Source organism: Bipolaris sorokiniana, assembly GCF_000338995.1.
Source record: "Bipolaris sorokiniana ND90Pr unplaced genomic scaffold COCSAscaffold_1, whole genome shotgun sequence".
Classification (NCBI taxonomy): Eukaryota; Fungi; Ascomycota; class Dothideomycetes; order Pleosporales; family Pleosporaceae; genus Bipolaris; species Bipolaris sorokiniana.
In genome coordinates this window covers 1,593,043-1,619,785 of record NW_006911895.1, presented here as the reverse complement: position 1 = coordinate 1,619,785, position 26,743 = coordinate 1,593,043, and the positions used below count along the sequence as shown (strand labels likewise).

General features: G+C 50.6%; 14 protein-coding genes across 14 annotated transcripts; 9 read left to right on the top strand and 5 right to left on the bottom strand.

The window, feature by feature from the left end:
- Nucleotides 1–17: 17 nt before the first annotated feature.
- Nucleotides 18–862, top strand: COCSADRAFT_78453 (uncharacterized protein; the record flags this gene model as incomplete). Its single annotated transcript, XM_007696647.1, has 5 exons — nt 18–58; nt 110–135; nt 195–283; nt 349–751; nt 804–862. The coding sequence occupies 5 exons, from the start codon at nt 18–20 to the stop codon at nt 860–862; spliced, it is 618 nt and encodes a 205-aa protein (XP_007694837.1).
- Nucleotides 863–1,306: 444 nt separating this feature from the next.
- On the bottom strand, nt 1,307–1,946 carry COCSADRAFT_177272 (uncharacterized protein; the record flags this gene model as incomplete). Its single annotated transcript, XM_007696646.1, has 3 exons — nt 1,307–1,411; nt 1,465–1,565; nt 1,628–1,946. 3 exons carry the CDS (start codon nt 1,944–1,946, stop codon nt 1,307–1,309), a joined length of 525 nt encoding a protein of 174 aa, XP_007694836.1.
- A 220-nt stretch (nt 1,947–2,166) lies between these two features.
- Nucleotides 2,167–4,707, top strand: COCSADRAFT_177271 (uncharacterized protein). Its single transcript, XM_007696645.1, has 3 exons — nt 2,167–2,714; nt 2,768–3,986; nt 4,049–4,707. The coding sequence occupies exons 1-3, from the start codon at nt 2,249–2,251 to the stop codon at nt 4,401–4,403; spliced, it is 2,040 nt and encodes a 679-aa protein (XP_007694835.1). The 5' UTR covers nt 2,167–2,248; the 3' UTR covers nt 4,404–4,707.
- A 591-nt stretch (nt 4,708–5,298) lies between these two features.
- Nucleotides 5,299–6,199, top strand: COCSADRAFT_341535 (uncharacterized protein; the record flags this gene model as incomplete). Its single annotated transcript, XM_007696644.1, has 3 exons — nt 5,299–5,364; nt 5,454–5,612; nt 5,684–6,199. The coding sequence occupies 3 exons, from the start codon at nt 5,299–5,301 to the stop codon at nt 6,134–6,136; spliced, it is 678 nt and encodes a 225-aa protein (XP_007694834.1). The 3' UTR covers nt 6,137–6,199.
- Nucleotides 6,200–6,229: 30 nt separating this feature from the next.
- On the bottom strand, nt 6,230–7,641 carry COCSADRAFT_32238 (uncharacterized protein). Its single transcript, XM_007696050.1, has 3 exons — nt 7,318–7,641; nt 6,637–7,260; nt 6,230–6,581 (listed from the first exon to the last, which is right to left on the bottom strand). The coding sequence occupies exons 1-3, from the start codon at nt 7,467–7,469 to the stop codon at nt 6,359–6,361; spliced, it is 999 nt and encodes a 332-aa protein (XP_007694240.1). The 5' UTR covers nt 7,470–7,641; the 3' UTR covers nt 6,230–6,358.
- A 2,008-nt stretch (nt 7,642–9,649) lies between these two features.
- On the top strand, nt 9,650–10,750 carry COCSADRAFT_166511 (uncharacterized protein; the record flags this gene model as incomplete). The annotated part of the gene is made up of 2 exons (XM_007696643.1): nt 9,650–10,162; nt 10,217–10,750. 2 exons carry the CDS (start codon nt 9,650–9,652, stop codon nt 10,748–10,750), a joined length of 1,047 nt encoding a protein of 348 aa, XP_007694833.1.
- A 464-nt stretch (nt 10,751–11,214) lies between these two features.
- COCSADRAFT_77482 (uncharacterized protein) lies at nt 11,215–12,036 on the bottom strand (the record flags this gene model as incomplete). Its single annotated transcript, XM_007696642.1, has 3 exons — nt 11,215–11,367; nt 11,420–11,755; nt 11,908–12,036. The coding sequence occupies 3 exons, from the start codon at nt 12,034–12,036 to the stop codon at nt 11,215–11,217; spliced, it is 618 nt and encodes a 205-aa protein (XP_007694832.1).
- Nucleotides 12,037–12,238: 202 nt separating this feature from the next.
- On the top strand, nt 12,239–14,099 carry COCSADRAFT_32234 (uncharacterized protein). The gene is made up of 4 exons (XM_007696049.1): nt 12,239–12,310; nt 12,365–12,440; nt 12,488–12,989; nt 13,310–14,099. Exons 1-4 carry the CDS (start codon nt 12,260–12,262, stop codon nt 13,875–13,877), a joined length of 1,197 nt encoding a protein of 398 aa, XP_007694239.1. The 5' UTR covers nt 12,239–12,259; the 3' UTR covers nt 13,878–14,099.
- A 90-nt stretch (nt 14,100–14,189) lies between these two features.
- Nucleotides 14,190–16,763, bottom strand: COCSADRAFT_32233 (uncharacterized protein). The gene is made up of 5 exons (XM_007696048.1): nt 16,629–16,763; nt 16,301–16,430; nt 15,795–16,242; nt 15,261–15,744; nt 14,190–15,211 (listed from the first exon to the last, which is right to left on the bottom strand). The coding sequence occupies exons 2-5, from the start codon at nt 16,421–16,423 to the stop codon at nt 14,578–14,580; spliced, it is 1,689 nt and encodes a 562-aa protein (XP_007694238.1). The 5' UTR covers nt 16,424–16,430; nt 16,629–16,763; the 3' UTR covers nt 14,190–14,577.
- Nucleotides 16,764–16,880: 117 nt separating this feature from the next.
- On the top strand, nt 16,881–18,855 carry COCSADRAFT_106157 (uncharacterized protein). The gene is made up of 3 exons (XM_007696641.1): nt 16,881–16,972; nt 17,031–18,304; nt 18,359–18,855. Exons 1-3 carry the CDS (start codon nt 16,930–16,932, stop codon nt 18,752–18,754), a joined length of 1,713 nt encoding a protein of 570 aa, XP_007694831.1. The 5' UTR covers nt 16,881–16,929; the 3' UTR covers nt 18,755–18,855.
- Nucleotides 18,856–19,435: 580 nt separating this feature from the next.
- Nucleotides 19,436–21,158, top strand: COCSADRAFT_32231 (uncharacterized protein). Its single transcript, XM_007696047.1, has 4 exons — nt 19,436–19,744; nt 19,793–19,934; nt 19,997–20,130; nt 20,188–21,158. Exons 1-4 carry the CDS (start codon nt 19,576–19,578, stop codon nt 20,874–20,876), a joined length of 1,134 nt encoding a protein of 377 aa, XP_007694237.1. The 5' UTR covers nt 19,436–19,575; the 3' UTR covers nt 20,877–21,158.
- Nucleotides 21,159–21,601: 443 nt separating this feature from the next.
- On the top strand, nt 21,602–22,169 carry COCSADRAFT_210993 (uncharacterized protein). The gene is made up of 2 exons (XM_007696640.1): nt 21,602–21,833; nt 21,883–22,169. The coding sequence occupies exons 1-2, from the start codon at nt 21,722–21,724 to the stop codon at nt 22,029–22,031; spliced, it is 261 nt and encodes an 86-aa protein (XP_007694830.1). The 5' UTR covers nt 21,602–21,721; the 3' UTR covers nt 22,032–22,169.
- A 246-nt stretch (nt 22,170–22,415) lies between these two features.
- Nucleotides 22,416–23,884, top strand: COCSADRAFT_341519 (uncharacterized protein; the record flags this gene model as incomplete). The annotated part of the gene is made up of 5 exons (XM_007696639.1): nt 22,416–22,620; nt 22,679–23,145; nt 23,171–23,489; nt 23,516–23,665; nt 23,690–23,884. The coding sequence occupies exons 1-5, from the start codon at nt 22,468–22,470 to the stop codon at nt 23,882–23,884; spliced, it is 1,284 nt and encodes a 427-aa protein (XP_007694829.1). The 5' UTR covers nt 22,416–22,467.
- Nucleotides 23,885–24,054: 170 nt separating this feature from the next.
- On the bottom strand, nt 24,055–25,299 carry COCSADRAFT_186403 (glycoside hydrolase family 11 protein). The gene is made up of 2 exons (XM_007696638.1): nt 24,676–25,299; nt 24,055–24,621 (listed from the first exon to the last, which is right to left on the bottom strand). The coding sequence occupies exons 1-2, from the start codon at nt 24,933–24,935 to the stop codon at nt 24,216–24,218; spliced, it is 666 nt and encodes a 221-aa protein (XP_007694828.1). The 5' UTR covers nt 24,936–25,299; the 3' UTR covers nt 24,055–24,215.
- Between the last annotated feature and the right edge of the window lie 1,444 nt (nt 25,300–26,743).

Below are 26,743 nucleotides of genomic sequence, written 5' to 3'. Positions count from 1 at the left end.
CTCCCATATCCTTCGTCATGGCGCAAGCGGGGTATTCGAATCCGCTGAAGAAGTTCAAGTGAGGTGTCCTTCGCAACGCACATGTACCTCATATACTGATTGCCTGTAGGCTTGTGTTCTTGGGTGAACAGAGTGGTATGCATGCTTCATTCTCGGTACAAACGTCCGCCCATGTATGCTGACCACATGTCTAGTCGGCAAGACATCTTTGATTACCCGGTTCATGTACGACTCGTTCGACAATACCTACCAAGCGACTATTGGCATCGACTTTCTAAGCAAGGTGTGCTTCCCACCCCCACGGCACCAAGGCGTGCTTTCTAGAAAATTCCTGACTGGAGCCTCCAGACCATGTACCTTGAAGATCGAACAGTCCGCCTACAGTTGTGGGACACCGCTGGCCAAGAACGATTCCGCTCGCTGATTCCCTCGTACATCCGCGACTCTAGCGTAGCCGTAGTTGTGTACGACATCACAAACAAGAAGACGTTTGAGAACACAAGGAAGTGGGTAGACGATGTGCGAGGTGAGCGAGGCAACGATGTCATTATTGTGCTTGTAGGAAACAAGACGGATTTGAACGACAAGCGCGAGGTCACCACAGCCCAGGGCGAGGAGGAGGCCAAGAAGAACAACCTGATGTTTATCGAGACTAGCGCAAAGGTCGGGCACAATGTCAAGGCATTGTTCAAGAGAATTGCGCAGGCGTTACCGGGCATGGAGGGCGAGGGCCAACAAGGGCAGAGTCAGAGTATGTTGCAAAGTCGGCACGTGAACAAGTGCCATGCTAACCCGCTTGGCAGTGATCGATGTGAACATCAACCCCAGCCAGCCCGCACAGGAAAACTCATGTTCATGTTAGAAATGTCACGACCCATTCACCAATCGACGTTGGTTCATTCGCTCACAGCATTCTCTTTTTTGTCTTGTTCTCATTATCTGGGGGTCTCTTGCGAGTCTGCGCAAGTCATTATCAGCAAGGCGTTTGGACATGGGCTGCATGCATCTTTAACGTCGGAAACGTGTATTCTGTAATATACCAGGGCGTATCCGTGCGTGCCATGGCATGACGTCAATGGAGCGACGCCCGGCGCTGTGGGATTATGTATAAGCACTCGAAGCCCGCCCATGCCAACCAATTGTGCCATCCAGGTGCATCGTGCTGAACCGGAACGCCAACCGTGAGATGGACCACATGGCGCCATTACATATACAAGAATATTACATGGGGTCGTGATCAGATGGAGAGGGATTCCGTGAAAGTTTGCTGAATTTTGATCAAAGTACTATTGTCGAAAGCGACGTTTTACTCGAGATCGCCTGCTGAGCCCGCCTCAGACGGTGTCTTGCTGCCGCCGACCGGGATTGAAGTGTCCACGGCGATCATCTCGGCTAGGATGTCTAGAACGGGCTGTGTAGTGTTAGCAAAAATCGGAGCGCACAAGGTGGCGAAAAGGAATCTACCTTGGGGACAGTCTTGTCGTAAATGTTGATCAGTTCTCTGGGGTTGGGGTAGACCTTCAATGCGCGGTAGAAGCACAGCGCAGCCTCCACGTTATCCGCACCTGCCATACAATTAGCACCACACCCCGCCAAGCCCACGACCGTGACCACAATGACTGCATACCCTTTTGCACCATTCCCTCTCCCTGGGCAACCTCTTGCATAAAGTATGCCTCGACCTCCTCGGGGTCCTTGGGGAAGCCCTCATCGTTTGCGCGCTCGACCGCCTCCCGGATAGCCTTCTTCTGCTCGGCGCCCTGTGCTTCGGCCTCCTCCTTGGCCTGGCGCTCTGTCCGCTTCGACTCCTTCTTGAGCTGCTTGCGGAAATTGGGGTCGTTTCGTCGCTTGTAGTCGAAGTAGGCGGCATATGCGAGGAGGCCTGTGATGATGGTGCCGGCGCTAATAGCCGCAATGGTAGAAGGTTTTAATGACGAGTTAGACATGATGGCGGCCGAATGCGTGGGATTGAAGAGCGCTTGGTGGCGGAGAAGGCTCGGCGGTACACCTTGGAAATGGAGGAGGGATGGCGGTGGTGCGTGAGTGTGTGGTGTTCAACTTTTTCTCCAAGTTCAGGGAAGGCACGATCCGACATGGTGGAGGGTCCGAGCTCAAACGCTCGCCGCGGCCCCATGCACGGCATGCATGATGCACTTGCGCTTACCTGTCACGACCACCTCGACTAATTCCTCTACTACTACTACTACTTCTGCTGCTGCCACTGCTGCTACCATCCCCCCAAGGCAGCATGTCAGAAAAGCAAAAGGGCATCTCCCTCCGCAAGAAGCGGGGGGACAAGAGCAAAAAGGCCCCGCCCGTCATCAGCGCGCCGCGTCAGATTAGCGCGCCTATGCCCGTGGCCGTCGCTCCATCTTCACTGCCAGGCTCAGGACGCCCTTCGAACGAATCCAGCAGATCTAGGACGAGACAAGATGCTCCGCCTCCGCCTCCGCAAGCAAACCCACAGCGGCCAGATAAGACGGCCGCTTTGGTCAAGAGGAGGTATTCGCAAAAGGTTACGACGAACCCTCCCGACTTCAGGGACAGAGCGCCTATGCCTCAGATGCCTGTGCAGTACCGCCAGGAGAGGGAGCCGAGCCAGACGAGAGAGCCCAGGCAGCAAGGCATGTCAAATGCGCCCAATGGGTCCAATGGGCGGGCGTTGCAGGTCGACCCCCGCGCACTCAGAGACCCCAACTTGAAAGTAGAACAATGTGAGACGCACATATTGAGGAAATACGTACAATAAAGTGCTGACCGCATTCAGATGTATCCACTATCCTCGCAGATGCCTCCGAAGCCGACATCAACCGCTACCAAGACGAATTACGCAAGACTAAGCACCGCACTTCCCTCGATCTCCAGCACAATGTATACCAGAACCGTACACAGTTTATCAAGATCAGTAAAGAGGCGGAGAAACTCAAGGGCGAAATGCGAACACTGCGCCAGTTAATGTCCGACTTGACCACCACACTTGAGCAGACAGCATCGGCCACCGGCGCAAACAACGATGCTGTAAGCAACAGGAGAGCTAATAGAAGTTCGATTGGCGACCTCAACCAGCTGCGAGCAGGTCAATTGCAGCAGTTGTACAGGGATGTCGAGGGCTCGCAGAAGTACCTACCTCCCATTCCCGGACGATACATAGTGTGGAAGTCAGGGAAATGGTTCGAACTAGACTCTGCAACTTTGAAAGCAAGAAGACGAGTCAGGTTGCTCCTCCTGAACGATCATCTTCTAATTGCAACAGAAAAGAAGGCCCGCAACGATATCCCCGGGCAGCGTGAGGGCAACCGAACGAACATGGAATTTACTGCGCAGCGATGTTTTCCGTTACTAGACACTCACGTCACAAGGACATCAGAAGAGCGCATCATTATCCGTGCTGGCGCGGAAACATTTACCTATGATACCAAGAAAGAAGATAGTGGTGACAAGTCTGCTTTTGTTGCAACCTTCCGCAAAACTAAGGATGACTTGCGCAAGAGTCAAGAAGCCGATGTGCAGGAAAAGGACCGGACTCAGGACTCGTACAACCACTTGCTCTCTCGTGACCCTGCGCTCATGAACAGGACGGAGCTTCTCGACAATCTTTCTGATGGTATCAACAACGAGCAAGCCAACACATTTATGGATGTAGATGGTCAGAAGCGAAATGTCCGTTGGGTGGAAAGCCAATTGGATGACTTGGACATTGAGATTGCGCTGCAGCATTTCGAGGAAGCAGTGGTAAAAGTCGATCGGCTCAAGTCACTTGCGAAGAACATTCGCGGCAACGAAATGGCAAAAGCCATTGTAACATACAAGGTCAACGAGCGCGCTGCTAAATTAGCAAATGTGCTGGTCAAACACATGGTAGAGCACAACAACTGGTTCTCCTCTGTCCGGCAGCACGTCAGCTGGGTCGTCCAACTGGGTTTCGAAGACAGAGCGCGCGAAGATTATCTCGAGGCTCGCGGTAACCTCATCAAAACTCGCTCACGGTTCGTTCCCTCCCTCTTTTCTTCCTCCCTTTCGTAATCTGTCAGCTAATGCTTCTTCACAGCCAATGCGTCTTCGAAGGCAACCTACCAGACTACATCTTTCAAATCTCATACATCTACTTCACCATCATCAAAAATACGGTCGACATGTTCCAGCGCTGTTTCCCCCAGCAACTCATGTCTGCCTGCGTGAAATGGGCCAAAGAACATATTGACCAGTTCAACGTGCTGCTCAAGCGGCAGCTGAGCAGTGTGGAGGGGGGCGGGAACGTTTGGAACGAGTGTCTGAGGTTGGCGCATGAACATGCGGAGATGCTGAGGGATGTTGGGTTGGATTTTACGGAATTGGTGGGGAGGGGGATTGGGGAAGAGGAGGGGGAGGATGCGAAGGTGCCAGTGGGGTTGGGTGTGTCGTAGATGTGTTGGGAACCGTGTAAATAGTGTAATGGGACATATGAGGTGTATCGCATTTTGTGAACTCGGCCTCGGTGCGGTTGTTATTATTTCCAAGGTAAGATGCGGTAAAAGAGGGTTCGGTCGAACTTGAGCAGGAACAGTGCATAGCTACGTGTACCACATCATCTCTTGTCAACGATGAGTGCTGAATTACAGGTGGTAGGAATGTCTGAGCCAAACTCTCTCAGAGTTGAATGCACATATACACATGAAGGAATTGCTATACTCTATTAAGGCTCAATCATCAATCAACGTTTCAGTAAGTGTCTAGGTTCAGGTGCAAGCGTGAAGTCTACAAATTCAATGAAGAGGGATAAGGACATGTCACTCCAATTATCTGAAAAGCCTGGATGTCATGTCGTGCTCGTATGATGATTTTACGCTACATGCGATAAAAGGGACACCGTTGATGCGATAGCTGGAAGGAACATATAATCGAACAACACAGTCTGTTCTCCTACATCTCTAGCCTTCTGATACACTGTGATCTATAAAAATCACTCAAGACGTAGTCTTTGAGTTCCGGTCTAGCTGTGTTGCAATGGCAGCCTACTAACAGTCTGCCGCTAGCCACAAACGCCTCTATCTTCGCTAACCTTCACTTTCACCTCAACGTTATTCGACGTCACCTTATAGAAAATTCTTAAAAACCTGCAAAATACTGCGCTAATCGTAACTGCATGTCACGTGTGGTTACTAAGCTGTGGGAGTCTGCCTTCACTAGGGATATAAGGACGACTGTGAGACTTCCCTTGTCGCTCACCTCACTTGCTCGAAAACTCTACTCTCAACTTTGATACAGTAAGCTACACACTTCAAGATCAAACACCAGCAACACAGGTCAACAAGATCCAAAATGCCTTCCGACAGCGAGAACATCACCTATCTGTATCTGATCTTGACTCACGATGGCCCCCCGACTGTAAGCTTTACCGTTTTCCCTGCAGAAGTGAGAACATATTTATCAACAGTCGTACCTCAGGCACAAGTAACGTCGCTGACTTGCGGCAGATCGACTGGGACGCTGTCAGTGCTGCCCTCAATCTGAACAAGGGCGCAGTGACGAAGCGCTGGTCCCGCCTCAAGACAGCGATGGAGAAACAGCAAACGCCTAGTAGTTCTTCGTATCCCTTCCTCTGGCTCTGCGTCAAGCACAACACCCACACGAACGTACGTTATGCATCTTCCCTACACATCTCTTCAATACCGCAAGTAAAAGAACATCACTCACAACGATATAGCCTATCAATTGGGACGTCATCGCTACAGCCTGCAACACTACGACTGGCGCAGCATCCAAGCGCTATTCTCGTATGAAGCTAGCGTTTGAGAAGGGCGACGCTGCACCAAGTTCTCCTGTTAAGACTACTGCTGCTAAAGCCAAGGCTACTCGTAAGCCCGTTATCAAGGACGAGCCTGAGGTTGCCGAGAATTTCAAGACATCACCCAACGCAAAGCGCAAGCGTTCAGCCCTCAAGACCACTGATGTTCTTGAGAACGAAGATGAAGAGTCAGATGTTAAACCAAAGCGTGCCAAGCGCAACACGACCAAGAAAGCGGCCGTCAAGGAAGAGGAGGAAGAAAGTGATGTGTTCTTCGACGCTGAAGAAGCCACAGGAGCCATCACTGAAGCAGCGGATGTCGAGTCGGAAGAGCATGAGGACTTGCTGCCTGTCGATGACTTGTGCGGTTGAATAAGGCTGACTAGAGGAAAAGAGACTTGAGTAATATGGATGGAATCTGGAAGGAGTGAGAGGTTTTCAGGGCATTATGAATGGTATCAAGGTTTCTTATAGTCGAACGAGGGGTTGACTTTGTACGGGAGATTGGTATTCGAAGTGCTCTGAGTACCTAACTATCTCGGCCGCCCCTAATAAATTCATAATTTCACATTTCCATTTTCACAATCCATAAACCTACGGTGTCAGAACCAACTTTCCAGTGGTCTTCCGGCTCTCAATATCCTGCGTTGCCCTCACGATATCACTGAGAGAGTAAATATCGTGAATCTTGACATTCAGTCCATCCTTCTCAATGAACTTCCATAGCTCGTTCGATGCTTCGAGAACTTCCTCGCGCGTAGCGAGGTAGTTGAAGAGCGTAGGCCGGACGAGCTTGATGTTCTTTGCTCCAAGACGACTAAAAGTTGCATCAGTCACTATTTCCACAGAAAGGGCGAAAAAGGCAAACTTACCCAAGAGAAAAACCCTCCACAGGTCCAGATGCGTTACCAAATGAACACATAGTACCCTTCCTCCTCACCACCGCAAGCGAGCTGTCAAAAGTGGCCTTACCAACTGAGTCAAAGACGGCATGTACACCCTCACCTCCCGTGATCTCTAGAACCTTCTTCACGAAAATGTCTCTGTCTTCCTCGTAGTACTCAAGCAACACGTCAGCACCGTTTTCCTTTGCGAGGTTCCTCTTCTCCTCCGTACTAGCTGTCGCAATAACCCTTGCGCCAATCGCTTTGAGCAACTGACACAGCCACAATCCGACACCACCAGCTGCAGCCGTGACAAGGATCCAGTCGCCCTTTTGCACAGCGTACGCTTCGCGGATGAGAGTTACAGCAGTTAGCGCTTGGAGCAAGGAAGCAGCAGCCGTCTTGGTTGGAATGGAATCTGGCAAAGGAACTGTGGTTTTGGCTGGCGCGGCAACGTATTCTGCATATGCCGATTGACCCATGTAGGCTACTCGCGCACCCACTTTGAGGTCAGCGGGTGTATTGGGGCCGGTTGCTGCGATGGTGCCAGCGCCTTCGCGCCCGAGAATATAGGGGAAGTGGGTGGGTTTGTAGACGCCTGAGCGGAAGTATCTGGACACGATATGAGCGACAATGCTGCGGAGGTAGAAGATATTATGATAAACTTACGTATCGATGTAGTTGATACCAATGAACTCATTCTTAACCAGTACCTCTCCCTCCTTGGGCTCAGGAACTGGCACATCATTATATTGCAACACGTCCGTTCCACCCGTCTTTTCGATATATACTGCTTTCATCGTCTTCGGTATGGACGCCATGGTTCTGAAACCGATCACTCCCGGGCTCACGTGCGCACTGATAGCTGCGAGTCTTGTCGCTGGAGATGTTTGTCTAAAAAGCAATTGGGCAGGGTGCACAGCTTGCCGCACAAAGATCATAAATCGGAATTTAGAATTGATGAAGTTCCGAAGGCTTGGTTCTGTCTTGGAGGGATAAACGCTGGCGATAAATACATACACGGCGGCGGCGGCTGCCCCGCCCCCCACACTCCCCGCTCCCTGCGGCTATCACGTCACGTCACGATACGATTGTCTTATTCAGCAGATTTTCTTAGATTAGGGAATTGAGGTGACTGATATACGAATAGAGTCTAGTATGGTGAATCATTGTCCGACATGTTGTATTTGTCAGCGGTGCATGTCACTTGAAGGGCGTATGGAGTTGCCGGTTTTGAGTGGAGGTGGGGGAGCTCCACGCCGATTTCGCTCCTGGAGTACAAGTGCGCCTTGTCAGCAAACAACGCCACAGACTGTCTTGAAGCTCGGTTCGCAAAAGAAACTACGTCCCGGTATACCAGAGACAATACGTAAACTAGGGTATCCTGGTTAAAGGCAGTTAATGTTGGTTTCTGTCTCATCACCTTATGTTGCGCACGCATGATTCTCTGGGTTTTCACTGCGATACTTTGATCTTTTTTTGGAACGCTTGGAATAAGATCGATGTTGATGAGATCGATCTTTTGAACAAATGCAGAACCAAATGCTAATCATGCTCACGAGTTGTCATAGCGGCGGTGACCAAGAAACTCAAGCAAAGAGTTTCTACATATACACAGGCATGCGCGAGGTAGTTGAAGTGTTAGCATGAATCGTATCTGAGACACATATGTGAGCTTTCCTGGGCTGCCTTTTTCAGATAGAGCTTTTGTCTTTCTGAAAAGAGCAATTTAGCCGAAATACCTTCTAAGTTCCGTGGTCTCAACCAGAATACCGTACAGTGTCATGAACAGATTGTTTTTTCTTAGAAACAATCTGTACATTCAGTTCAGATAAGCCTCAGGTTGCGACATCCCCTTCCCATGTCCGTATATGCTCCTGTCTTTACCTCAACTGTGGCGTCTGCGTTGCGCCCTGCCATTGTGACGAGCTTAGCTTTACGAGAGGTTTTTCTAGTTTCATCTATCAATAGCTTTCTTTTACCTTGCCAAGAGTTGTACACAGGTGAGGCGTATGTTCTTAATAAATCTGCTAGACTATACCTCTAACCGAAGCTCGTCTACGCTTCTTACGTTCGGTACAGTCTCCAAATACGGAGAGACATCACAAGTAGCAAACTTACACTGGATCACTATATCGTCTACAATGCCACTTTGCAATAATTATAATCAAAAGGTTGGCCATTTTTCTCAAACCCACATCTAAGAATTGTGCGCCGCTACTACTAAAGCCATAAGAAAACTCGGTATCTAACAATTCATCTCATACTCTGTTCCTGCAACATTCACAACGAACTCGAAGCCCTAGCGTAAACATTAGAGAAGAACAGCTTCATACAAACTCCACGATGGGCAAAGACAAGGTAGAAGGCATTGTCACAGGTGAGACTCATGCTCTGCACAATGCACTCATACTGACATACAACAGCAAGCCATATTCCAACCATGGTATACTTACATTCTAATGTACTCAATAACCAGCAAGCTGTCGCTAACACAAGAACATAGTCTGAAGGTCATGTCTCACGTGAGGTTGATCGTATCGAAAAACGCATAAACCACAAAGAAAAAAACAAGACAGAGTTGAGGACTGCGCCTCACACAGAGCCTAGTGATAATGGTGTCAACTGGAAGGAAAGGTTCGAAGGGCTCAGGAACGTTGTGTTGGGTACTGTGTGGATCGGCATAATCACGATAGCAATTATAGTGTAAATGTCCATAGCCAATTCCTAAATAAAGACTAGAGTAGGATGTGTTGAGACGTCACAAAATTCTTACATAGATACGCGCTCGCTTGTGCCACCAACACATCAACCCGCGTGTCAAGAACCAAGGCTTACCAGCCCCCACTACGTCATCGCTTCACACATGCAAATTGGGCAAACCACCATATCCTAATTGCGCATTCTCCACTCTCTAAACTAAAAGCAAGTACATTCTTCCAACTGTATTCTTAAAAAAATTGGTATCGTCAAAAATATTTGTTACAATCCACTTTTCAAGATGGGCGCATTCCTATCTTCCATCCTCGCGCCCATCGCCCTCCCACTAGGCTCCTTCCTCGCCATACCCATGTTCAGCTCGTGGTCTACGGGTCTAAACCTCATATTCCTCTCTGTCGCATGGACAACAATCGCGGCATCTTACTCTCCTCTGCAACTGGAACTCGTTGCCCCCTTTGTCCTGCGACTATCACTGTACATCATACCCAGCCTTATCTTTCTTATCTTCGACATTGGTGTGCCTAGTCTTGCGGTCGAGTTCAAGAGCCAGGGGAAATGGGGCATTCCGAGTAACCAAAGGGGTGGTACAAGGGCCGTGAGAAGGGTAGTAGTGTGGAGTTGTGCAAACGTACTGCTTATGGTTGCATTACAGGCGGGTATTGAGTTTATTGTGACGGATGTGTTGCAAATGAAGAGTCTACTGCGCATCAAGGGAAGTAAATGGGGACTCAATCACTTGCCAAATCCTTGGACCATGGTAAAGCACGGCAGCATTGCTTTTGTGTTGCGAAACGTGAGTTGGCTTTTCTGTGTTCTGCAAGTCAATGTATACTAACAGTTGAGTTAGATCCTCCAATACTACATCCACACCCACCTCCTGCATTCACCCACTGGTGGAGTCTTGTCAACACTCCACCAAAACTGGCACCACAGTATCCGGATTCCTTACTCTTTTGTGGCAAACTACGACCATCCCATCTGCCATCTCTTGCACCGTTTTCTTCCTTTGTACCTCCCCGCAATCGCATTGCGCATGCACATATTGACCTATCTTATCATGATTGGACTTTTCAGTCTCGAAGAGACATTTGTGTACTCTGGCTATAATGTCTTACCATCAACCATCATGTTAAGGGGCATGGCACGTCGTGCTGATGCGCATATGATGAGTGAGGGGGAAGGAAACTACGGATGTTTGGGTGTGTTGGACTGGTGTCATGGAACGACCTTGGGCAAGGATGTGGTGGAGGACCTCAAGGCAGAAATGGAAAAGCACAACGTAGAAGCCAAGGCAGGAAAGGCTATGGACGAAGCAGGCAATGCAGCAAACGGGCTTGCCAGCAGACTTGGAAGATCCAAAAAAGGTAAAGGAAGAAAGTGAATTGCACATCAACACAAGGTGGGACACGGAAAGGGGCAGTGCAATTGGCGCAATTGGTCCTTGGGTCATGGGTTCGGGTTGGTTGTGGTCGCTTCTGATACCTTTACGTCATAATCGGATGGAGCTCTTGTAGCAGCCGGCGCAGTCATCGGTCGAACAATGTCAATGTGTCTGTAACTCTATTCCATGCATCAGTACTCGATTACCGCCCTGTATGTACCGCGCCAATTGAACGCCCAACTATGACATCACGCAAGCAGAGACCAAATGTTCACTTCTGGACCGTCTCAGATTCGCTTGCTCGTTATAAAGTCTTATGGTAAATGCCTTGGCGATATCCTCCATGAAAAAAATTGGCTGCCCTGCCGCTGCGGTTCTTGATCCTCGCTAGTACGGCTGCAGTATGCCGAAGTCATCTTTCATCCCATGCACTGAACGCCGAATGCCCGATCGTTATCCGTCGCTTAGAAGACCATCGCGTGAGGCCTGTCTGAGCTGCGGAGGCTGAAGCTGGCACCGAGGTAGTCCGCGAGGTGGGCTTCCTTCTTGATGGTGGCCAGGAGGGCCTTGTCAATGGCCTTCTGGTCCTCGACACGGTCCTTGGAGGTCTCCTTCTTCTGTTGCGATTGTTAGTATCGCCGCATTAGAGCGCTCGTCGTAGTTACGCACCTCGGGCTTCTCGCCCTGCTTGAAGAAAGCGTCCTCGCCAGGCTTGTGGGGGGCCTTGTCCTTGGTGAAGTAGCCGTCTTGGCTGGCCTTCTCGACAACCTTCTCGTCTACGCCTGCAAGGTCGACCTTGGTGGAGGTAGCGATGACATAGCGGGCGTTTACTCGGCGGAGGGGAACACCGTTAACTTTGAAGGGACCGGTAACAAGGAGAACACCCTGGGCAAGGTGCTTGAGGACAACGACGCGCTTGCCGCGGAAGCGACCAGCAAGGAGGATGACGACGGTACCGGGCTGGAGAGACTGGCGAACCTTTGCAGGGCGAACAGTCTTGCGGGCCTTTGGTCGCAGTTAGCGGAGCTCCAGAAGATGCTCTATTCTCCCAAGTTCCACAATGGCGCACCCGCTGCACGCAAGCATATTGATTCATTTCCCGTCTCTTTGCAATTCTCCGCTTTGCCTTGACGCTCCCGGTTCTATCGCGAACGTACCTTCTTGGGGACGGCAACGTCCTCAGCAGGGTAGTACTTGCTGGCCTTCTGGCTGTGGTGCGGTATCGACCTCTCCCCCTTGGAGAACTTCTTGGTGTTGGGCTTCGTGTCCTCTTGTGTGGCCGCCATTTCGTTTCGCTGTGGTCGTTAGTGCTGGTCGGTGGTGATGGCGATGGTCGGAATTTCGTGAAATCCTCCAGTGTGTGCCAAGCTGTCCAATCGATACGCGTGACCGGGCCGAGCATTGTTCCGGGGCGCTCGGAGCTTCCCGCCGCGTCGCCGCCAGCTCCACCGAAGTGGCCTAGGAAGCTCGAACATCATTGTCCCCAGCATCACAAACACCACTCCAAACATGTCCATTCAGCCACTGATCACCTTCAAGGCCGGCCAGTGCGAGCTTACGGTAAGCTGGACGGAGTTGTGCCAATCATGCTACCTGTACTAATCGCACATTCAGCGCCGAGATGGCAACCAGCAGACGGTCAAGCCTATCCCGACACCTGGTTACGTCTACCTTTACCAGGGAGAAGATGGTTTGTGCGCAGCGACATCACCCCGTGCATCAGACTGACGGTGCCAGAATTTGTGCACTTTTGCTGGCGACCCCGCGACAGGCCCCTCGACCAGTCCGAGCTTGACCTCATCATGATCCCCGGCGACGGCTCCTTCCTCCCATACACTGGCAAAGAGTCAGCAGAGGACTCGGACAATCTCAGATCACCTACTGATGGCCGCATTTACGTCCTCAAGTTCTCGTCGAGTTCACAGCGCTACCTATTCTGGTTACAATCCAAGTCGGAACACCCACGCGGCGCCGCATGGTTCAGCGAGCGTGATCAAAAGATTGGCCAGATCGTTGATCTGCTGCTGACTGGCGAGGAAATTGATGTGCAGGCTGAACTCGCCGGTCTCTCTGACCCACACGGCGGTAACGACGAGGACGAGACGATGGAAGACGTAGACCATTCATCTAGCCGAAACCGCCACGGTAGCACCGGAGGCGCTGGAGCGGATGCTACCGGTGGAGACATCCGAGAGGAGGGCGAAGAGTCCCGTGAAGGAGGTGCTGACGGCGGCAGAGCGTAGGTTCCGTCTACTTGTAATTATATGCGGCGTCGTGGCGTAGTGGAATCACTGAAAGCAACCGAAACTACTATGGAAGACCATACCAGAGTCCCAATGTAGAAGAGAAAAAACTCAAAAGGACATTCTGTCACGATACGGCGTTTGGGAAGGAGCATAAGCCCAACCAAGAACATGGGATATTGGCACTGGCTGCTCATGTACAACAATAGAAAAATAAGCATCATGCTACGTCTTCCACCGGCCACGCCACGGCGCCCATTCTATTCCTTTCTCTTGAGCTCCAGCATCCTGATACACCGAGCTAATATTTCGACAGAGCCGCGTCAGGCGATGTCTCAGCAATTGTCTCCAACTTCATGGACTCGCTCAAGGGCAGCAACATGGGAGGTAGCAGCAGCTCGCGCCAACAAGGTTCCGGCGCGCCCTTCACCACGCTCCTCGACCTCCTCTGGCCCTCGCACACCGTCCCCACCGTCCAAAACGCATCCGATGACATCATCGACGCTCTCTGTGCCCAACTCCCCACCACCCCATTCCTCCTCGAAGCCGAAGTCGAAGACGTCGACCAAATCGACCCAAACTCCGAGACCGCCCAAATGGCTATCCAGACGCTGAGCCGCGAGGAAAAAATCGACGTCCTCACCAGAATTCTGCGTGCGCCGCAATTAAGGGCTGCGCTGGGTAGTCTGACTGAAGCGCTCAAGACGGGTGCGTTGCCGACTGTTAGTCAAGCTCTGAAGGTCGATGTTGAGAACGGGGGTTACATGAGGGGTGGTGCTATGCCGCTTGGTGGCGGAGATGCGGTCAAGGCATTTTTGGATGGTGTGAAGAAGACGGTAGAGAAGGAGAGGAAGAAGGGGGGTGATGAAATGGATACGAGCTAGATGTCGCTCCGTGTAGATGTGGTAGTGATAGAGAGGGCTCGATACGACTTCACGCTGTATGATGACTGCATATGACTTATGGTAGATATTAGAGGAAGATGAATGAGATCGGCATGCCAGTCAGTGCTTGGGGAAACTACGCAAGTATCTTGTTTCTTTCTCAATGCTTGGTCTTGTCAGGATGTCTGGTTTACGCCACCGGCCCCATTTATGATACTCTGACAAAGTTCCAGGTTAGTACAAGAAGAAGAATACGCACACCCGTCAACTGTAACAAAAATGTGGCGCATATCATTTTGCGAAGGGGGCAGGGGAAAACCTGGAAAGATTTGTGGCACATAATGGATGACTCGATCGAGTGGGAAATACGAAGGGCGCTTAGGAGTCATCAACACAAAGGACGAACTAGGAAAATGCGAAAGCTGTGGTGACAGTGACACAAGACGTTCATGACAGGCTGTCAAACACGCACTTACCAAAGTCCAGAAAACACACATACACAAGGAAAAGTTTTGGACTAAGACACAGACATTTGACCATTATGCCTATAATCATATCGGACATTGTAAACTTGAGAATGGCTAGTGCAACGACAACCCCCTTCCCCATGATGTAAACACCGTACCATCAAACTCCATGCCACCAAATGCTCAAACAAACAGAAAAGGACGCTACAAACACTCGGACTAACATCGATCCACTAGTAGCTTCGTCCGAACAAGATCCACTGCTTGGCTGGAGTCGTGCAGGTGGGGTTGATGCACTTGGTCTTGCCAGGCTCAATACCCTCAGGCTGGTCGAAAGGAATACACAAACTCTTTGCACCCATGGCAGGGGCTTGCTTGTCCTCAGCGACACCATCACCCAACGCTGTTCTGGCGCTCTTGGCCTTGACCTCGTCCTCGCACTTGTCACCCTCACAGTGAGGAACGAGAACAACGTTCTTGGCATTAAGAGTGGGAACGAAGTCGTCCCAGTTAGTAAGCTGTACGCGATGGCTGCGGAAGGTCTTGTCAGCCTTTTCGAACATATCATTCTGAATCTGCTCGAGCAGCTTGGGAACCTCTTTTGTAAGGTCATCGACGTTGATAGTACCACGTGCAGCATCCTTGTCGTCAATGTCGCGGCGCGAGGTGGTGACAATGCCCTTCTCAGCATCCTTGGGGCCGAACTCGATTCGCAGAGGGATACCCTTGAGCTCCCAGTCGTTGAACTTCCAGCCAGGGGAGTAGCCTTCACGGTAGTCGGTCTCAACGCGAACGCCTGCGTCTTTCAAGTCGTCTGAAATCTTCTTGACCTTGCTGTAAAGGCTCTCCTTGTCTTCGGCGGACATCCTGCTAAGATTAGTTACATCTTCCTTAAGGACACGCGGATAAAACCTACTTGGCTGTAACACCGACAGGAATGACGACAACCTGGATTTCAGCCACCCGAGGAGGGATGACCAAACCCCGGTTATCACCGTGAGTCAGAATCATGACACCGATTGAGCGGGTAGTCAGACCCCATGAGTTTTGCCAGACGTAGACATGCTCTGACTTGCCAGACTCCTTCGCATGAGGATCCTCGACTGTGATGTTGAACATCTTTGAGAAATGCTGTCCTAGGCAATGGGAAGTTGCAGCCTGAATACCACGGCCTGTTGCAGGAATGAAACCCTCGATAGTTGTGGTGTAGTCGGCTCCAGGGAACTTCTCGTTGACGGTCTTGGTTCCCTTGACGACAGGAACGGCGAGCAAGTTTTGGTAGACGTCAGAGTACCAGTCCAAGATTTGCAGAACCTCTGCGCTAGCCTCCTCTTTTGTAAGATGCGCAGTGTGACCTTCTTGCCAGAGGAACTCGCGTGATCGGATGAAAGGCATAGGGTCTAGAGGAAGATTAGACAGAAAATCAATGGTAGTATTTCCAAGGACATACGCTTGAACTCCCACCGAACGACGTTGTTCCATTGGTTAAGCTTCAGGGGTAGATCGCGATGGGACTGGATCTTGCGAGCGAAGTAAGGGTACATGGCGGTCTCGGAGGTAGGGCGCACAGCGACAGGCTTCTCGAGGTCAGACTTGCCACCTTTTGTGACCCAGGCTACTTCGGCAGCAAAACCCTCAACGTGCTCCTTCTCCCTCTCCAAGTTGTCTGCGCTGATGAAGATTGGGAAGTAGGCGTTCCTGACTTTGAGTGTCTTGATCTGCGCGTCGAACCAGGACTTGATGTTCTCCCAGATGGCATACGAGGAGGGTTCGAGAATGTAGCATCCGGCAACATCGTAGTATGAGATCATCTGACCCTTGGTAATGACCTGCTGGTACCATTCTCCAAGATCAACTTCTTTTGCGACATCGATACCGATGAGCGCTGATCCCTCAATCTGTTGCAATGTCAACATGGCGAAAACTCCAAGCACAGCTCCAATCGGGGGAGCGGACCTTCTTCTTTTGTTGCTGAGGCTTCTTAGCAGCCTTTTGGGGGTTGCCATCCTTCTTGCTCTTCTTGGTCTCAGAAATGGAAAGATCCTTCATCTGGCCGTCGGCTGCCGTAGCTTCAGCCATACTGGGTCTGTTGTAGGTGGCGAATGTTAGCACAATTCAAGGTACAAACAATGTAGCAGCAGTCTCTATAATAGCCTCAAGCTTCCGGGAAAGGTGTGTATAGTAGTGATTGCTCAGATGGCCCGTATTTGGCAAGTGTAGGAAGTGTTATAGGGGATGTTGGCGGGGCAGGGCGGGGTATCTGACGCGACTTGAGAATGCTTACATGCAATTGAGGAACGAAGAGGATATTTTATAAGCGGATTAGACGTGTCAGAAGGGAGATGTGTCACAGCTACAATCAAGGAGCTTGGGCAGGTGAAAAGGGCGGTCTTGGGCGCAGGCTCGTGTGAGGGCAGCGTCCAATGTGTGGAGGGGCCGAGTCATCGGCGCAAGGGTCCACTTTAGCGCGACTGGCACAGCAGCGGAGCTACAATTCGCCGACGCGGGCGGCGGGCGTGCTGGAGATTTTCTGGACCGCGTAGAGGCAGCAAACAACACAGCGATACAGCTTGGAATACGACGACATGGCAGGAATCTTCGAGCAGTCACGCAGCGGGGGCACTCTGTGTAAGCTTGGCCAGCTCTGGTAGCGGAGAACAAGAACATGGACTAACTGGCAAAACAGTCCTTGGAGGCCAGAAAATCAGCGGCCAGGACATTCGCGACCAGAACGTCCTTGCGACAACAGCCATTGCCAATGTCGTCAAGTCGTCCTTTGGGCCTTCGGGTCTCGACAAGATGATGGTTGACGACATTGGCGATGTCACAGTCACCAACGACGGTGCCACCATCCTCAGTCTGCTCGACATCGAGCACCCCGCAGGCAAAATCCTCGTCGACCTCGCACAGCAGCAGGACAAGGAGGTTGGAGATGGTACAACTTCGGTCGTCATAATAGCAGCTGAGCTGCTGCGGAGAGCCAACGAGCTCATGAAGAACAAGATTCACCCCACCACAATCATTACAGGTTACCGGCTGGCTCTGAGGGAGGCTGTGAAGTATATGAACGAGAACATTAGCACAAAGGTCGATGCTCTGGGCCGGGACTCGCTAGTCAACATTGCAAAGACATCCATGTCCAGCAAGATCATTGGCTCCGACTCTGACTTCTTCGCCAACATGGTCGTAGACGCCATGACCGCCGTCAAGATGACAAACAATAAGAACGAGGTCAAATACCCGGTAAAAGCTGTCAACATCCTCAAGGCACACGGTCAAAGCGCTACCCAGTCGATACTCGTCAAGGGCTATGCTCTCAACTGTACAGTCGCCTCGCAAGCTATGAAGACACGTATTACCGACGCCAAGATTGCCTGCCTCGATATCAACCTGCAGAAGGAGCGAATGAAGCTGGGTGTGCACATCACCATTGACGATCCGGAACAGCTGGAGAAGATCCGCGAGCGCGAGGCTGGCATTGTTACTGAGCGTATTGAAATGATCTTGAAGGCTGGTGCCAACGTCATCTTGACCACAAAGGGAATCGATGACCTCTGCCTAAAGCACTTTATCGAGAAGGGCGCCATGGCGGTGCGAAGGTGTAAGAAGGAAGATCTACGAAGGATAGCAAAGGCCACCGGAGCTACCCTAGTCAGCACACTCTCTGACTTGAATGGCGACGAGAAGTTTGAGGCAGCCAATTTGGGTTATGCAGAGGAGGTATCACAAGAGCGCATCTCAGACGACGAGTGTATCCTTGTCAAGGGCACCAAGGCTTTCTCTTCTGCATCCATCATCCTGCGAGGAGCAAACGACTATGCCCTCGATGAGATGGAGCGATCGGTGCATGACTCATTATCTGCCGTCAAGCGCACGCTGGAGAGTGGACGTATTGTCCCAGGTGGAGGCGCCGTTGAGACTGCGCTGCACATCTACCTGGAAGAGTGGGCAACGTCAGTGGTAAGTTGATTCTAACTTCCTTTTACAGTATTCTGTTGCTAACCATATATGTAGGGTTCTCGTGAGCAGCTTGCGATAGCCGCCTTTGCACAATCTCTACTCGCCATCCCGAAGACTCTGGCAATCAACGCAGCCAAGGATGCCACTGAGCTGGTTGCTAACCTACGATCGCGACATGCTCTTTCACAACGTACAGTGAACCCAGCTGACCCCTCATCGCAAGATGCCAAGCAGCTTGCAAAGTCCAAGAACTACAAGAACTACGGTTTGGATCTTACCAATGGCAAGGTACACGACACCCTCAAGGCTGGTGTGCTGGAACCCAGCATGAGCAAAGTCAAGCAGTTGAAGTCGGCAGTGGAGGCGTGTGTTGCTATTATGCGAATCGATACCCTCATCAAGCTGGATCCGGAAGAGCAAGGTGGCGGTGACGATGGGCATGGACATTAAAATCGCGTAAAGTTTATGCGGAAAAGAGATAGTCCAGAAAAGATAACGACAGTGTAATGAAAGGCTTCGACATGCCCACGTGCACAACCACAACCCTCGCTGCGCTGTGCATACAGAATCAACCTTGACTAACTTGAAATATCTGACAGCTGCGGCTTAGGCGCAAGGCTCTTTGGGGCGGGACATCATACCATAATGAGGGGTTGATCAACCCGTGTCGTCCCAAACGAGCCGTTGGCGTACCGGTGAGGTTTGTACACCCCGAGTAGTGACCGAGGGTTGCCTGGCGGTCACTTTAAAGGGAAGTAATAGGGCTAGCGGCTGGTGCTGTGGCCTATCAGAATGCTGGCTACACGCCACGGGCGGATACCGCCTGGCTGTGCTGGCTCAGCTCGCTTACCCTTGAACGTCACCGCACCATGTTCGCTGTACAATCGCTGGCCTGTCGACGAGCAAAATACAAACATCAACGTGGAGGGAACGAAAAGACGAAAACATCAAGATTGAAATTTGAAGACGTGCAACAGCGGGAGTGCTGTGAAAATTGGGAAATGCAGGGCAATACTGCTCCTGCAAGACTCATCTCCCTCTGCAGGTCGAATTCCTTGGCACGCTACCCCGGCTGAACAGCCTTCATTGTGCTCGTCCCAGATCTGTACTGATATGCAAGCCCCAGCGGGTCTCTGCGTTGCTGCCCGCCTGACGGCGCTACAATTAGCATCGCTTGTATCCCAAACCGTATGTAGGTACCTAGCGCAGTGAAATCTACATTTAGCCCATGGATTCCCCCCTTTCTGCTACTGTTCTTCCAATCCATACCAATGGCATCCGTTATGCTCGGACCTTTGCTACTCGCCCTTCTGGCTCAAGATGGTGCTGCTGCTATCATGGCCGCACCGCGGGCTGCAATTACCCCAGCACCAGTGCTAAAGAGGGCCGTCACTACCATTGGATACATCTCTACACGAGAATACGATGGCACTACGTACTGTGAGTTGATATCCTCAGTCTACTCTGGTTGTTACTGACCTGCCAAAGGGGATACAATTACAGCCAATGAACAAGGCAATGCAATCGCGACATCTAGCAACCTGTTCCAGATCTGTGACCCAGCAAAGCCATGCACGTTCTTTTCCTGCTCAGGTGACTATGTCATGATGCCGAGTTCCTCAATCTATTGGTACGTTGACTCCATGAACCATGTCTTGTCTTTACCCACAGTTGCTAATTCATATCGTGCAGTGGAGGAGCATCTAGCACGTGTAGTTACTGGGAATTGGCCACGGATATCAACGACAAAAACCCACTGACTAACTACTGGTGTGATGCCAAGACAAGTGTTGGAGGCATCATCTACATGACGACGCCAGAAGCTGGTGAGTCAATCTCTCTGCAATGTCGCTAAATAATACTACTGACATGATATTCTACAGAAGCAACAACAACCGCAGGGGTCAAGTCTACTACCACCAAGGCAGCCTCTGTAACCTTCACATCGGCTACTAATACTGTAACGGACGATGTGACATCCATTGCTAGCCCAGGGCCAGGCTTGGGCGAAACCAACAATGGCGGCGACTTGACTAAGAGCAAAAAGAAAGGCTCAACACCAATAGGACCCATAGTCGGCGGTGTCGTCGGCGGTATCGCAGTTCTAGCCGCCATAATCATCGCCGTCTGGATCATCCTCAAACGCAAGAAGAAGAACAAGACCGACAACATCACTCAAACCGCACAAGGTCCTCCCGCTCCTCCTGCAATGCAACAAAACCCCCAGCAGCCACCCGCAGGCGTCCAATACTACCACGAACAAAAGCCTGTTCCCCAACCACAGGTACAGCAAGCACCTCCCCAGCCATACGGTCACTACGACCCCAACGCCCAACAAGCCCCCGCACAGCCCTTCTACGACCCAAATGCTCAACCGGCATACGCGCAGCAGTTGCAAGCCGGATACGGCGCACCTTCTCCAAACAAGACCCCCGCACCCTTGGCTACCGGCCAACAAACGAATTCATATTACGCGGATAACGCGCCGGTTAGTCCTGTGCCGCAGTATTCGCCTAGCCCATCACCCGCGATCCCAGCCAATGTGAGTGAGTTGTCAAGCGGAAGAATGTAAATATATTGCTGGGTATGAGATGGGATGAATAAAATGAGATTATATCATGGTTATTTGTATCGCGTCTTATTTAGCGTGGGTGGACAGGAAGGCGGTATGCGAGCATGAATGTTGATAGCGATGACCTTGAATTAATGATACCCTTTAATGAACTGGACAAGCGTGTGAGTAGATATTCCTGAGTTCATGTTTTCATTGGCTGTCTACAATGCCTAGCGAGTTAATATGTACACACATACCGTTTTGCTCTAGCATACGGCACGCACGAAATTCAAAAAGTCCTCTACTACTTAACCCCAGGTGCAATTACTACCTCAACCTCCACAAAAAAGACATCTAGAGGTAAGCTGACTTTTAGGGTTCAGAGGGTCTGCGGCGCAGCACACTGTACATATCAGTGATGCATAACCGTGCCACATTAGCAGTTTTGTAAATTCCATGAATACCAGGAAGGAAGCGGTTATTGGACAGTATGAGCAACGCCAAGTGATTGTTTAATTTCCACATGCTTCGTACTATTATCAAGGTTCTACGCTAGGGCCTAACTTGTAACTCCCGTTATCGTTGGGTCCTTTTTGGGTAGGACCCCATAGTTCTTAACCTGGACACCCTAAGTCTTTTTCACCGGGACTGTTCAATTGAATAAATATTCGGTCCGAATTTGAGAAATTTACAAGACTTTTCAATGTCAATATTTTCGGTGCTTTTAATTATCCTAAAGAAGAGATGAATGCGATTCGAGACGGGGGTTTCGATTGTTAACGTAGTAAAGTATCGACAGCCAGCATGCGATCTACAACACCTCAGAGTACGAAACCGTAAAGTTACATTTTTGAACTTTCCATATGCATTTCAGATGTGTAAAAGGTTGGTATCAGCACGCTCTTAATCAGATTCACCAAGGTTGCTGCCTTTTGCGGAGGCACTTAGACACGGTAAAGTCGATACAATGTGCCTGTAAGGATACATGTGCAGCCTTTAATACCTGGAGACTGATTATAAGCAGTGATTTTCCTGATAATTTCAACAATGATCAAACTGTTCGAGTCTCCTGTTGGAGAGGCTCATCTCGATAAGGACAACGTCCTATGTACACTGAACCACTCGCTCACTGAAATATGGGATATCTACTGCATTAACTGTATTTCTGGTTAGCAGAGAGGTACTAAATGTCACCAAAGCTGCATGGTATGTAGATGGGAGTTGGGTTGAGGGAAATCGCAGTTTGGGTTCGGCGCAATAGAGAAGTAGAACGTTATTGCCCACCCCCGCAATGCAGCAATCTTGTCGCGACCAATGGGTGTTTTCACTCGATACAAGTGCACTGGTAGTGACCAATATGTTTTCTGGGAGTCTAATTGTTGCATTTAAGCTGTTATCCGTAAATAATGCGGAACTGGGTAGTTTCCAGTCCCCGGAACCAACCCGTCTCTTTCTCACCTCACCTTCTCCGTCAGAAAAGACAAGATAGGACTTATGTGTACGCCACATCGCTCAACAACATGCTTAATTGAACAAGCCTTATTGAACACACATAAGCCCTGGTTCTAGACAATACTTTGTATTTGTAGTGCAACAACCAAAACACACAATGTCTCGACCATACGACAACACAAACATTGACCAACTCCAACGCGATGCAGACGACTGTCTACTTACGTACGGAATAGCCTTCCACCCCAAGATCATCACATCTATAGATGGAATCTATGTCGAAACCGCATCCGGCCACCGCATGATGGACGTACGTTGCCCTCAATCCCAAACTCCCCCAAACTCCCACACTAGATTTCCCATCACAGTTCACTTCCGGCCAAATGAGCACCCTAATCGGCCATGGCCACCCAGAAGTCGTCAACGTAGTCCAAATCCACGCCCAGCACTTCGATCACCTCTTCAGCGGCATGATCAGTCCTCCCGTCATCAACCTCGCCAAACGCCTCACCAGCGTCGCCCCACCAGGCCTCGACAAAACCTTCTTCCTCAGCACTGGCGGCGAAGGCAACGAAGCCGCCACCCGCCCCGCCAAGTTCTTCACTAGGAAATTCGAAATCGTCGGCCTCGCAGCGTCCTGGCACGGTATGACGGGCGCATCGCTCGGTGCACAGTATCACGCTGGACATTCTGACTACGGACTAAACATGATTGGGAATTTAGCGCTGCCGACACCGAATTCTTATCACTCGATTTTCCGGAAGGGAGATGGGACGTATGATTGGGAGACGGAGCTGAATTACGGGTTTGATTTGCTAGATAAACAGTCTTGCAGGTCGCTTGCTGCTGTTATCGTTGAGCCGATTTTATCCAGTGGGGGGGATGTTGGAACTTCCGCCTGGGAACCTCAAAGCGTTGAAGCAGCATTGCGAGAAGAGGGGGATGCTACTTGTTGTCGATGAAGCGCAGACTGCGCTTGGGCGAGCAGGCGATATGTTCGCTTTTACACATCATCCAGAGGACGAGGGCGTGGTGCCTGACATTCTTACTCTAAGCAAGACGCTGGGGAACGGTATGCCGCTCAGTGCGGTCCTGACGTCGAATAAAATCGCCAGTCAGGCGAAAGAGAATGGGTTTTTGTTATACACTACACATATTAACGATCCGCTTCCTGCAGCTGTCGGAGACAATGTGCTCGATCCAAGCGGCTCAGTGTCAAACTTCAAGCTGAACTCAAACGGCTTCAATCTCGCTACGGATGTATTGGCAATGTGCGTGGTCGCGGTCTCATGGCTGGTGTGGAGATTGTCAGTGATAGGAAGACGAAGGCTAGTGCTCCTGGTGTCGGAGCTACAGTGTCGCAGAAGATGGACTTGTAGGCGCAGTTGGCTACTATGGCGTCTTTTGGTGGCGTTTTCCGGATTGCACCTCCGATTACTGTTACAAAAGTGCAGTTGGATGTTGCATTGGGGATTATTGAGGAGGCGCTGAAAACGACCTCAGACACTATGCCGTTGTATGTGACAGATGAGATTGCGGTGGATGGCCAGCCTATTGTGAAGTCAAACATCTAAATTTGGCACTATGGAGTTTCATATTGCGAGTATTGAACTTTGTTTATTTTTATCCATATAAGAACACCCGAGAGAAAACTCTGGTAATAAACGTCATCATCTGTCAAACATATCAAAATTCACTTGCAAGCAAAAATGAGAAGAGATGTTGTAACCAATGACAAGATTTTGACATTGTTAAGCTATAGACAAATCGGGTTGACAAAGATAGTATATACAGAAAAGAATCCACCAGCTCAGCTAGCACAGCACGTAACCAAAAACCACGCCTGTCATCTTCCAGTCGTTCAGAGAGCCATCAGGGCCATTCGTTTAATCCTCTGAGAAGAATTTATGGGCAGTTGACAGTGATCTGGGCGTTACCAGTGGAGAAGTAACCCTCGGTGGCAACAATCTGGTAGTAGTGCTGGCCAAGTCTCATGCCCTTGCTGGCCCAGGCGTCAAAGTGAGTCTTCATGTTGACGGAGCCGGAAGAGCGCTTGTTCTGACGAACAGACCAATACTGCTGAAAGGTCCTGGTGCCATCAATGGAGGGCTGGTTGGTGCGGGTCGACTGAGCGATCTTGTAGGAAGAGCCGTCAGAGTTGACAGTACCCTTGTTCTGGGACTGGGAAGAGGGGTCGTAGGTGCCGAAGTTCTCGACGACGTAGTACTCGACAAGGGGATTGCGGGTCCAGCCGTAGACGGCAAGGTAGGAGTTGCCGTTGTAGTTGTAGCTACCAGAGTAGGTGATGGTACTGTATCGATGTTAGTGTCTCTAGTATATCAGAATTGAATAAGGCAGTCCATACCGGGCAGTTCCTGGGTTCCATCCCTTTCCACCGACGAGGTTGCCACCGCTTCCCCAGCTTACGCTGTAGCTACCACCGGCACCGTTGGTGTAGGTAGCGCGGGCACCGCCATCAGACCACCAAGACCAGAAGCAGCCGTTGTGGGTACCCTCGCCGTTGGGGGTGTTCTGACGGGCAACGAGAGACACATCAGTGGCGGGGGCGGCAAGAGCGCCGGTAGCCGCAACAGCAGCGGTGATGATGGAGGTGAAAGAAACCATTTTTATGGTGTTGTTGTTGAGTGAATGAAGCGAAAGGAAGTGGTGGTTGTGGTGATGGTTGGTGAGGATAGTCTACCTTGGAGCCAGCTCAGGATGGCTTTATACTCGCCCTCCTATGGCATGTGAGTGGAAACAAGACCGGATGTTGTGCACAGCCAAGACAAACACCCTCGTCATGGTAGCGGTGTTCCATCTGCTAGAGTAATATCAGCTAGGATGTAGATCGAGAAACAGGCAGGGCGGAAAGTAGGCAGTAATCTGTTCGACTTGGCTTTTTCGTAAAGAAAGTGCTCACGAGGAGCTGGCTGGAGCCAATGGGAGAAGAGACGTGACCAAAAGTTTCGTATTTGGAGAAAAACGAGCAATGATGGTTGGCTACAGAGATGAAACGGTATGGGTGGGGCAAGGCTGTGAAGTCATTTACTTAGAGGTTGCAATCTGCTCCGTCCGGACATGTGGCTCCCAAAAGGAATCGCGCTACATCAGCGGCGGAGACCACCCTCTCCACTCAAGCCTCTCACTGTTCCGCATGCATATGCCAAGCTTTCCACTTTTAATCTTTGCCCACGGTTAAACAATCGCTTGGCAGGAGTCGCGAATCCAACAGCCGTGAGCTTGTTTAATCAAAGTGAAGCCGTGAAACACGTGTGGCGCTTGGGCGTGGCGAAAATGATGCGTAGAGCTGACCAGTCATTCCTGACCCCGGGCCTATTATGGAATGCGATATACAGATTGAAAGGGCGCTGTGTAATGGGTGTACCTTGGTGCCCAGACGGTGGAAGCGTAAGCAGTTGGTGATGAGAAGGGGCGAAGATCTGCGGCGAAGGCGTTCAACTCCCCGATGAAATCCGCAAATTTGCCGGACCCACGTGTCATGCGCTCCGGGTTCTCGTGTAAACGCATCTGTTCTAGACCAAGACCAGAAGGCCAGCAAAAGAAACTTCCTTCCTTCCAAAAAAACTTTCCGGATGACGGGATACTCCACCGTTGACGGTGGAAGTCTCCACGCCGCGCCGAGCCAGGCGGGGGCCGGGTTTCATCAACATCGCCGCCAGAACCAGGCCATCGTCACGCAACAGCCGCACATCCGAGAAATGCCTGTGTCCTTAACCAGGCCCATAAGCAATATAACCAGGGTGTGTGTAAATGATTTTCTTCGTTGTTGTGCGCTGGCGCATGAAGCCATGACAAACACACGCTACATTTGCTTCTGCCGGCTCGACAAGCTACACTAGCCTTATAGGCATACCGCTTGCCGACATAAAACGGAGAATTATATATGCCTTCATCGTGCTAGTGATCTGGGGAACTTTAGCCCCACGAATCACCATTTAACCACAGTTATTATGCAAGCCAGCTTTACAAATCGCCATTACTAGCCTTTTCCTTAGTACAATAGGCGCCTGCACCCCGGATTTGAGGGGTACATATGCATGGAATTACGCCCTCGGGTGCCGAGTGTCTTGGTACTGCACAAGATGTCTTGTCCAGGCTTGTCCCGGTGGAAGAAGTGGTGTTGTGTGGAGCTTGATTCAACCGTTGTTTTATGAAGGGTAAGGCCGTGTACGAAGGACTGTGCGGAGAATGAAACAACAACTTGAAAGGCTCAGAAAAGGCTCAGAATATGCGCAGAGCTGATATTGCGTAGTATCGAGGTTGTGCCGTACGCCTCATGGCCCCTTTACGATGCAGAAAGCAATATCAAGGTTTTTGCATGTCGTTGTCGTAATCAGCCGGTTGGGTTGGGTCCAGTAAGCAGCCGTACAGCTCTGCATGATGTACGTTAGAAGTATCGATGACGAATTTGA

Coding starts and splice junctions, on each gene's coding strand:
- COCSADRAFT_177271 (XM_007696645.1), top strand. CDS start 2,249: ATGTCAGAAAAGCAAAAGGGCATCTCCCTCCGCAAGAAGCGGGGGGAC. Junction 2,715..2,767: donor CAACTTGAAAGTAGAACAAT/GTGAGACGCACA, acceptor GACCGCATTCAG/ATGTATCCACTATCCTCGCA. Junction 3,987..4,048: donor CTCATCAAAACTCGCTCACG/GTTCGTTCCCTC, acceptor GCTTCTTCACAG/CCAATGCGTCTTCGAAGGCA.
- COCSADRAFT_32238 (XM_007696050.1), bottom strand. CDS start 7,469: ATGGCGTCCATACCGAAGACGATGAAAGCAGTATATATCGAAAAGACG. Junction 7,261..7,317: donor GGTATCAACTACATCGATAC/GTAAGTTTATCA, acceptor TATCGTGTCCAG/ATACTTCCGCTCAGGCGTCT. Junction 6,582..6,636: donor GTGGAGGGTTTTTCTCTTGG/GTAAGTTTGCCT, acceptor TGCAACTTTTAG/TCGTCTTGGAGCAAAGAACA.
- COCSADRAFT_32234 (XM_007696049.1), top strand. CDS start 12,260: ATGTCCATTCAGCCACTGATCACCTTCAAGGCCGGCCAGTGCGAGCTT. Junction 12,311..12,364: donor CCGGCCAGTGCGAGCTTACG/GTAAGCTGGACG, acceptor TCGCACATTCAG/CGCCGAGATGGCAACCAGCA. Junction 12,441..12,487: donor CCTTTACCAGGGAGAAGATG/GTTTGTGCGCAG, acceptor TGACGGTGCCAG/AATTTGTGCACTTTTGCTGG.
- COCSADRAFT_32233 (XM_007696048.1), bottom strand. CDS start 16,423: ATGGCTGAAGCTACGGCAGCCGACGGCCAGATGAAGGATCTTTCCATT. Junction 15,745..15,794: donor CGTTCGGTGGGAGTTCAAGC/GTATGTCCTTGG, acceptor ATCTTCCTCTAG/ACCCTATGCCTTTCATCCGA. Junction 15,212..15,260: donor CCTGTCGGTGTTACAGCCAA/GTAGGTTTTATC, acceptor TAATCTTAGCAG/GATGTCCGCCGAAGACAAGG.
- COCSADRAFT_106157 (XM_007696641.1), top strand. CDS start 16,930: ATGGCAGGAATCTTCGAGCAGTCACGCAGCGGGGGCACTCTGT. Junction 16,973..17,030: donor ACGCAGCGGGGGCACTCTGT/GTAAGCTTGGCC, acceptor CTGGCAAAACAG/TCCTTGGAGGCCAGAAAATC. Junction 18,305..18,358: donor AAGAGTGGGCAACGTCAGTG/GTAAGTTGATTC, acceptor CCATATATGTAG/GGTTCTCGTGAGCAGCTTGC.
- COCSADRAFT_32231 (XM_007696047.1), top strand. CDS start 19,576: ATGGCATCCGTTATGCTCGGACCTTTGCTACTCGCCCTTCTGGCTCAA. Junction 19,745..19,792: donor ATACGATGGCACTACGTACT/GTGAGTTGATAT, acceptor GACCTGCCAAAG/GGGATACAATTACAGCCAAT. Junction 20,131..20,187: donor CATGACGACGCCAGAAGCTG/GTGAGTCAATCT, acceptor GATATTCTACAG/AAGCAACAACAACCGCAGGG.
- COCSADRAFT_210993 (XM_007696640.1), top strand. CDS start 21,722: ATGCATTTCAGATGTGTAAAAGGTTGGTATCAGCACGCTCTTAATCAG. Junction 21,834..21,882: donor AAAGTCGATACAATGTGCCT/GTAAGGATACAT, acceptor GATTATAAGCAG/TGATTTTCCTGATAATTTCA.
- COCSADRAFT_186403 (XM_007696638.1), bottom strand. CDS start 24,935: ATGGTTTCTTTCACCTCCATCATCACCGCTGCTGTTGCGGCTACCGGC. Junction 24,622..24,675: donor TGGAACCCAGGAACTGCCCG/GTATGGACTGCC, acceptor ACATCGATACAG/TACCATCACCTACTCTGGTA.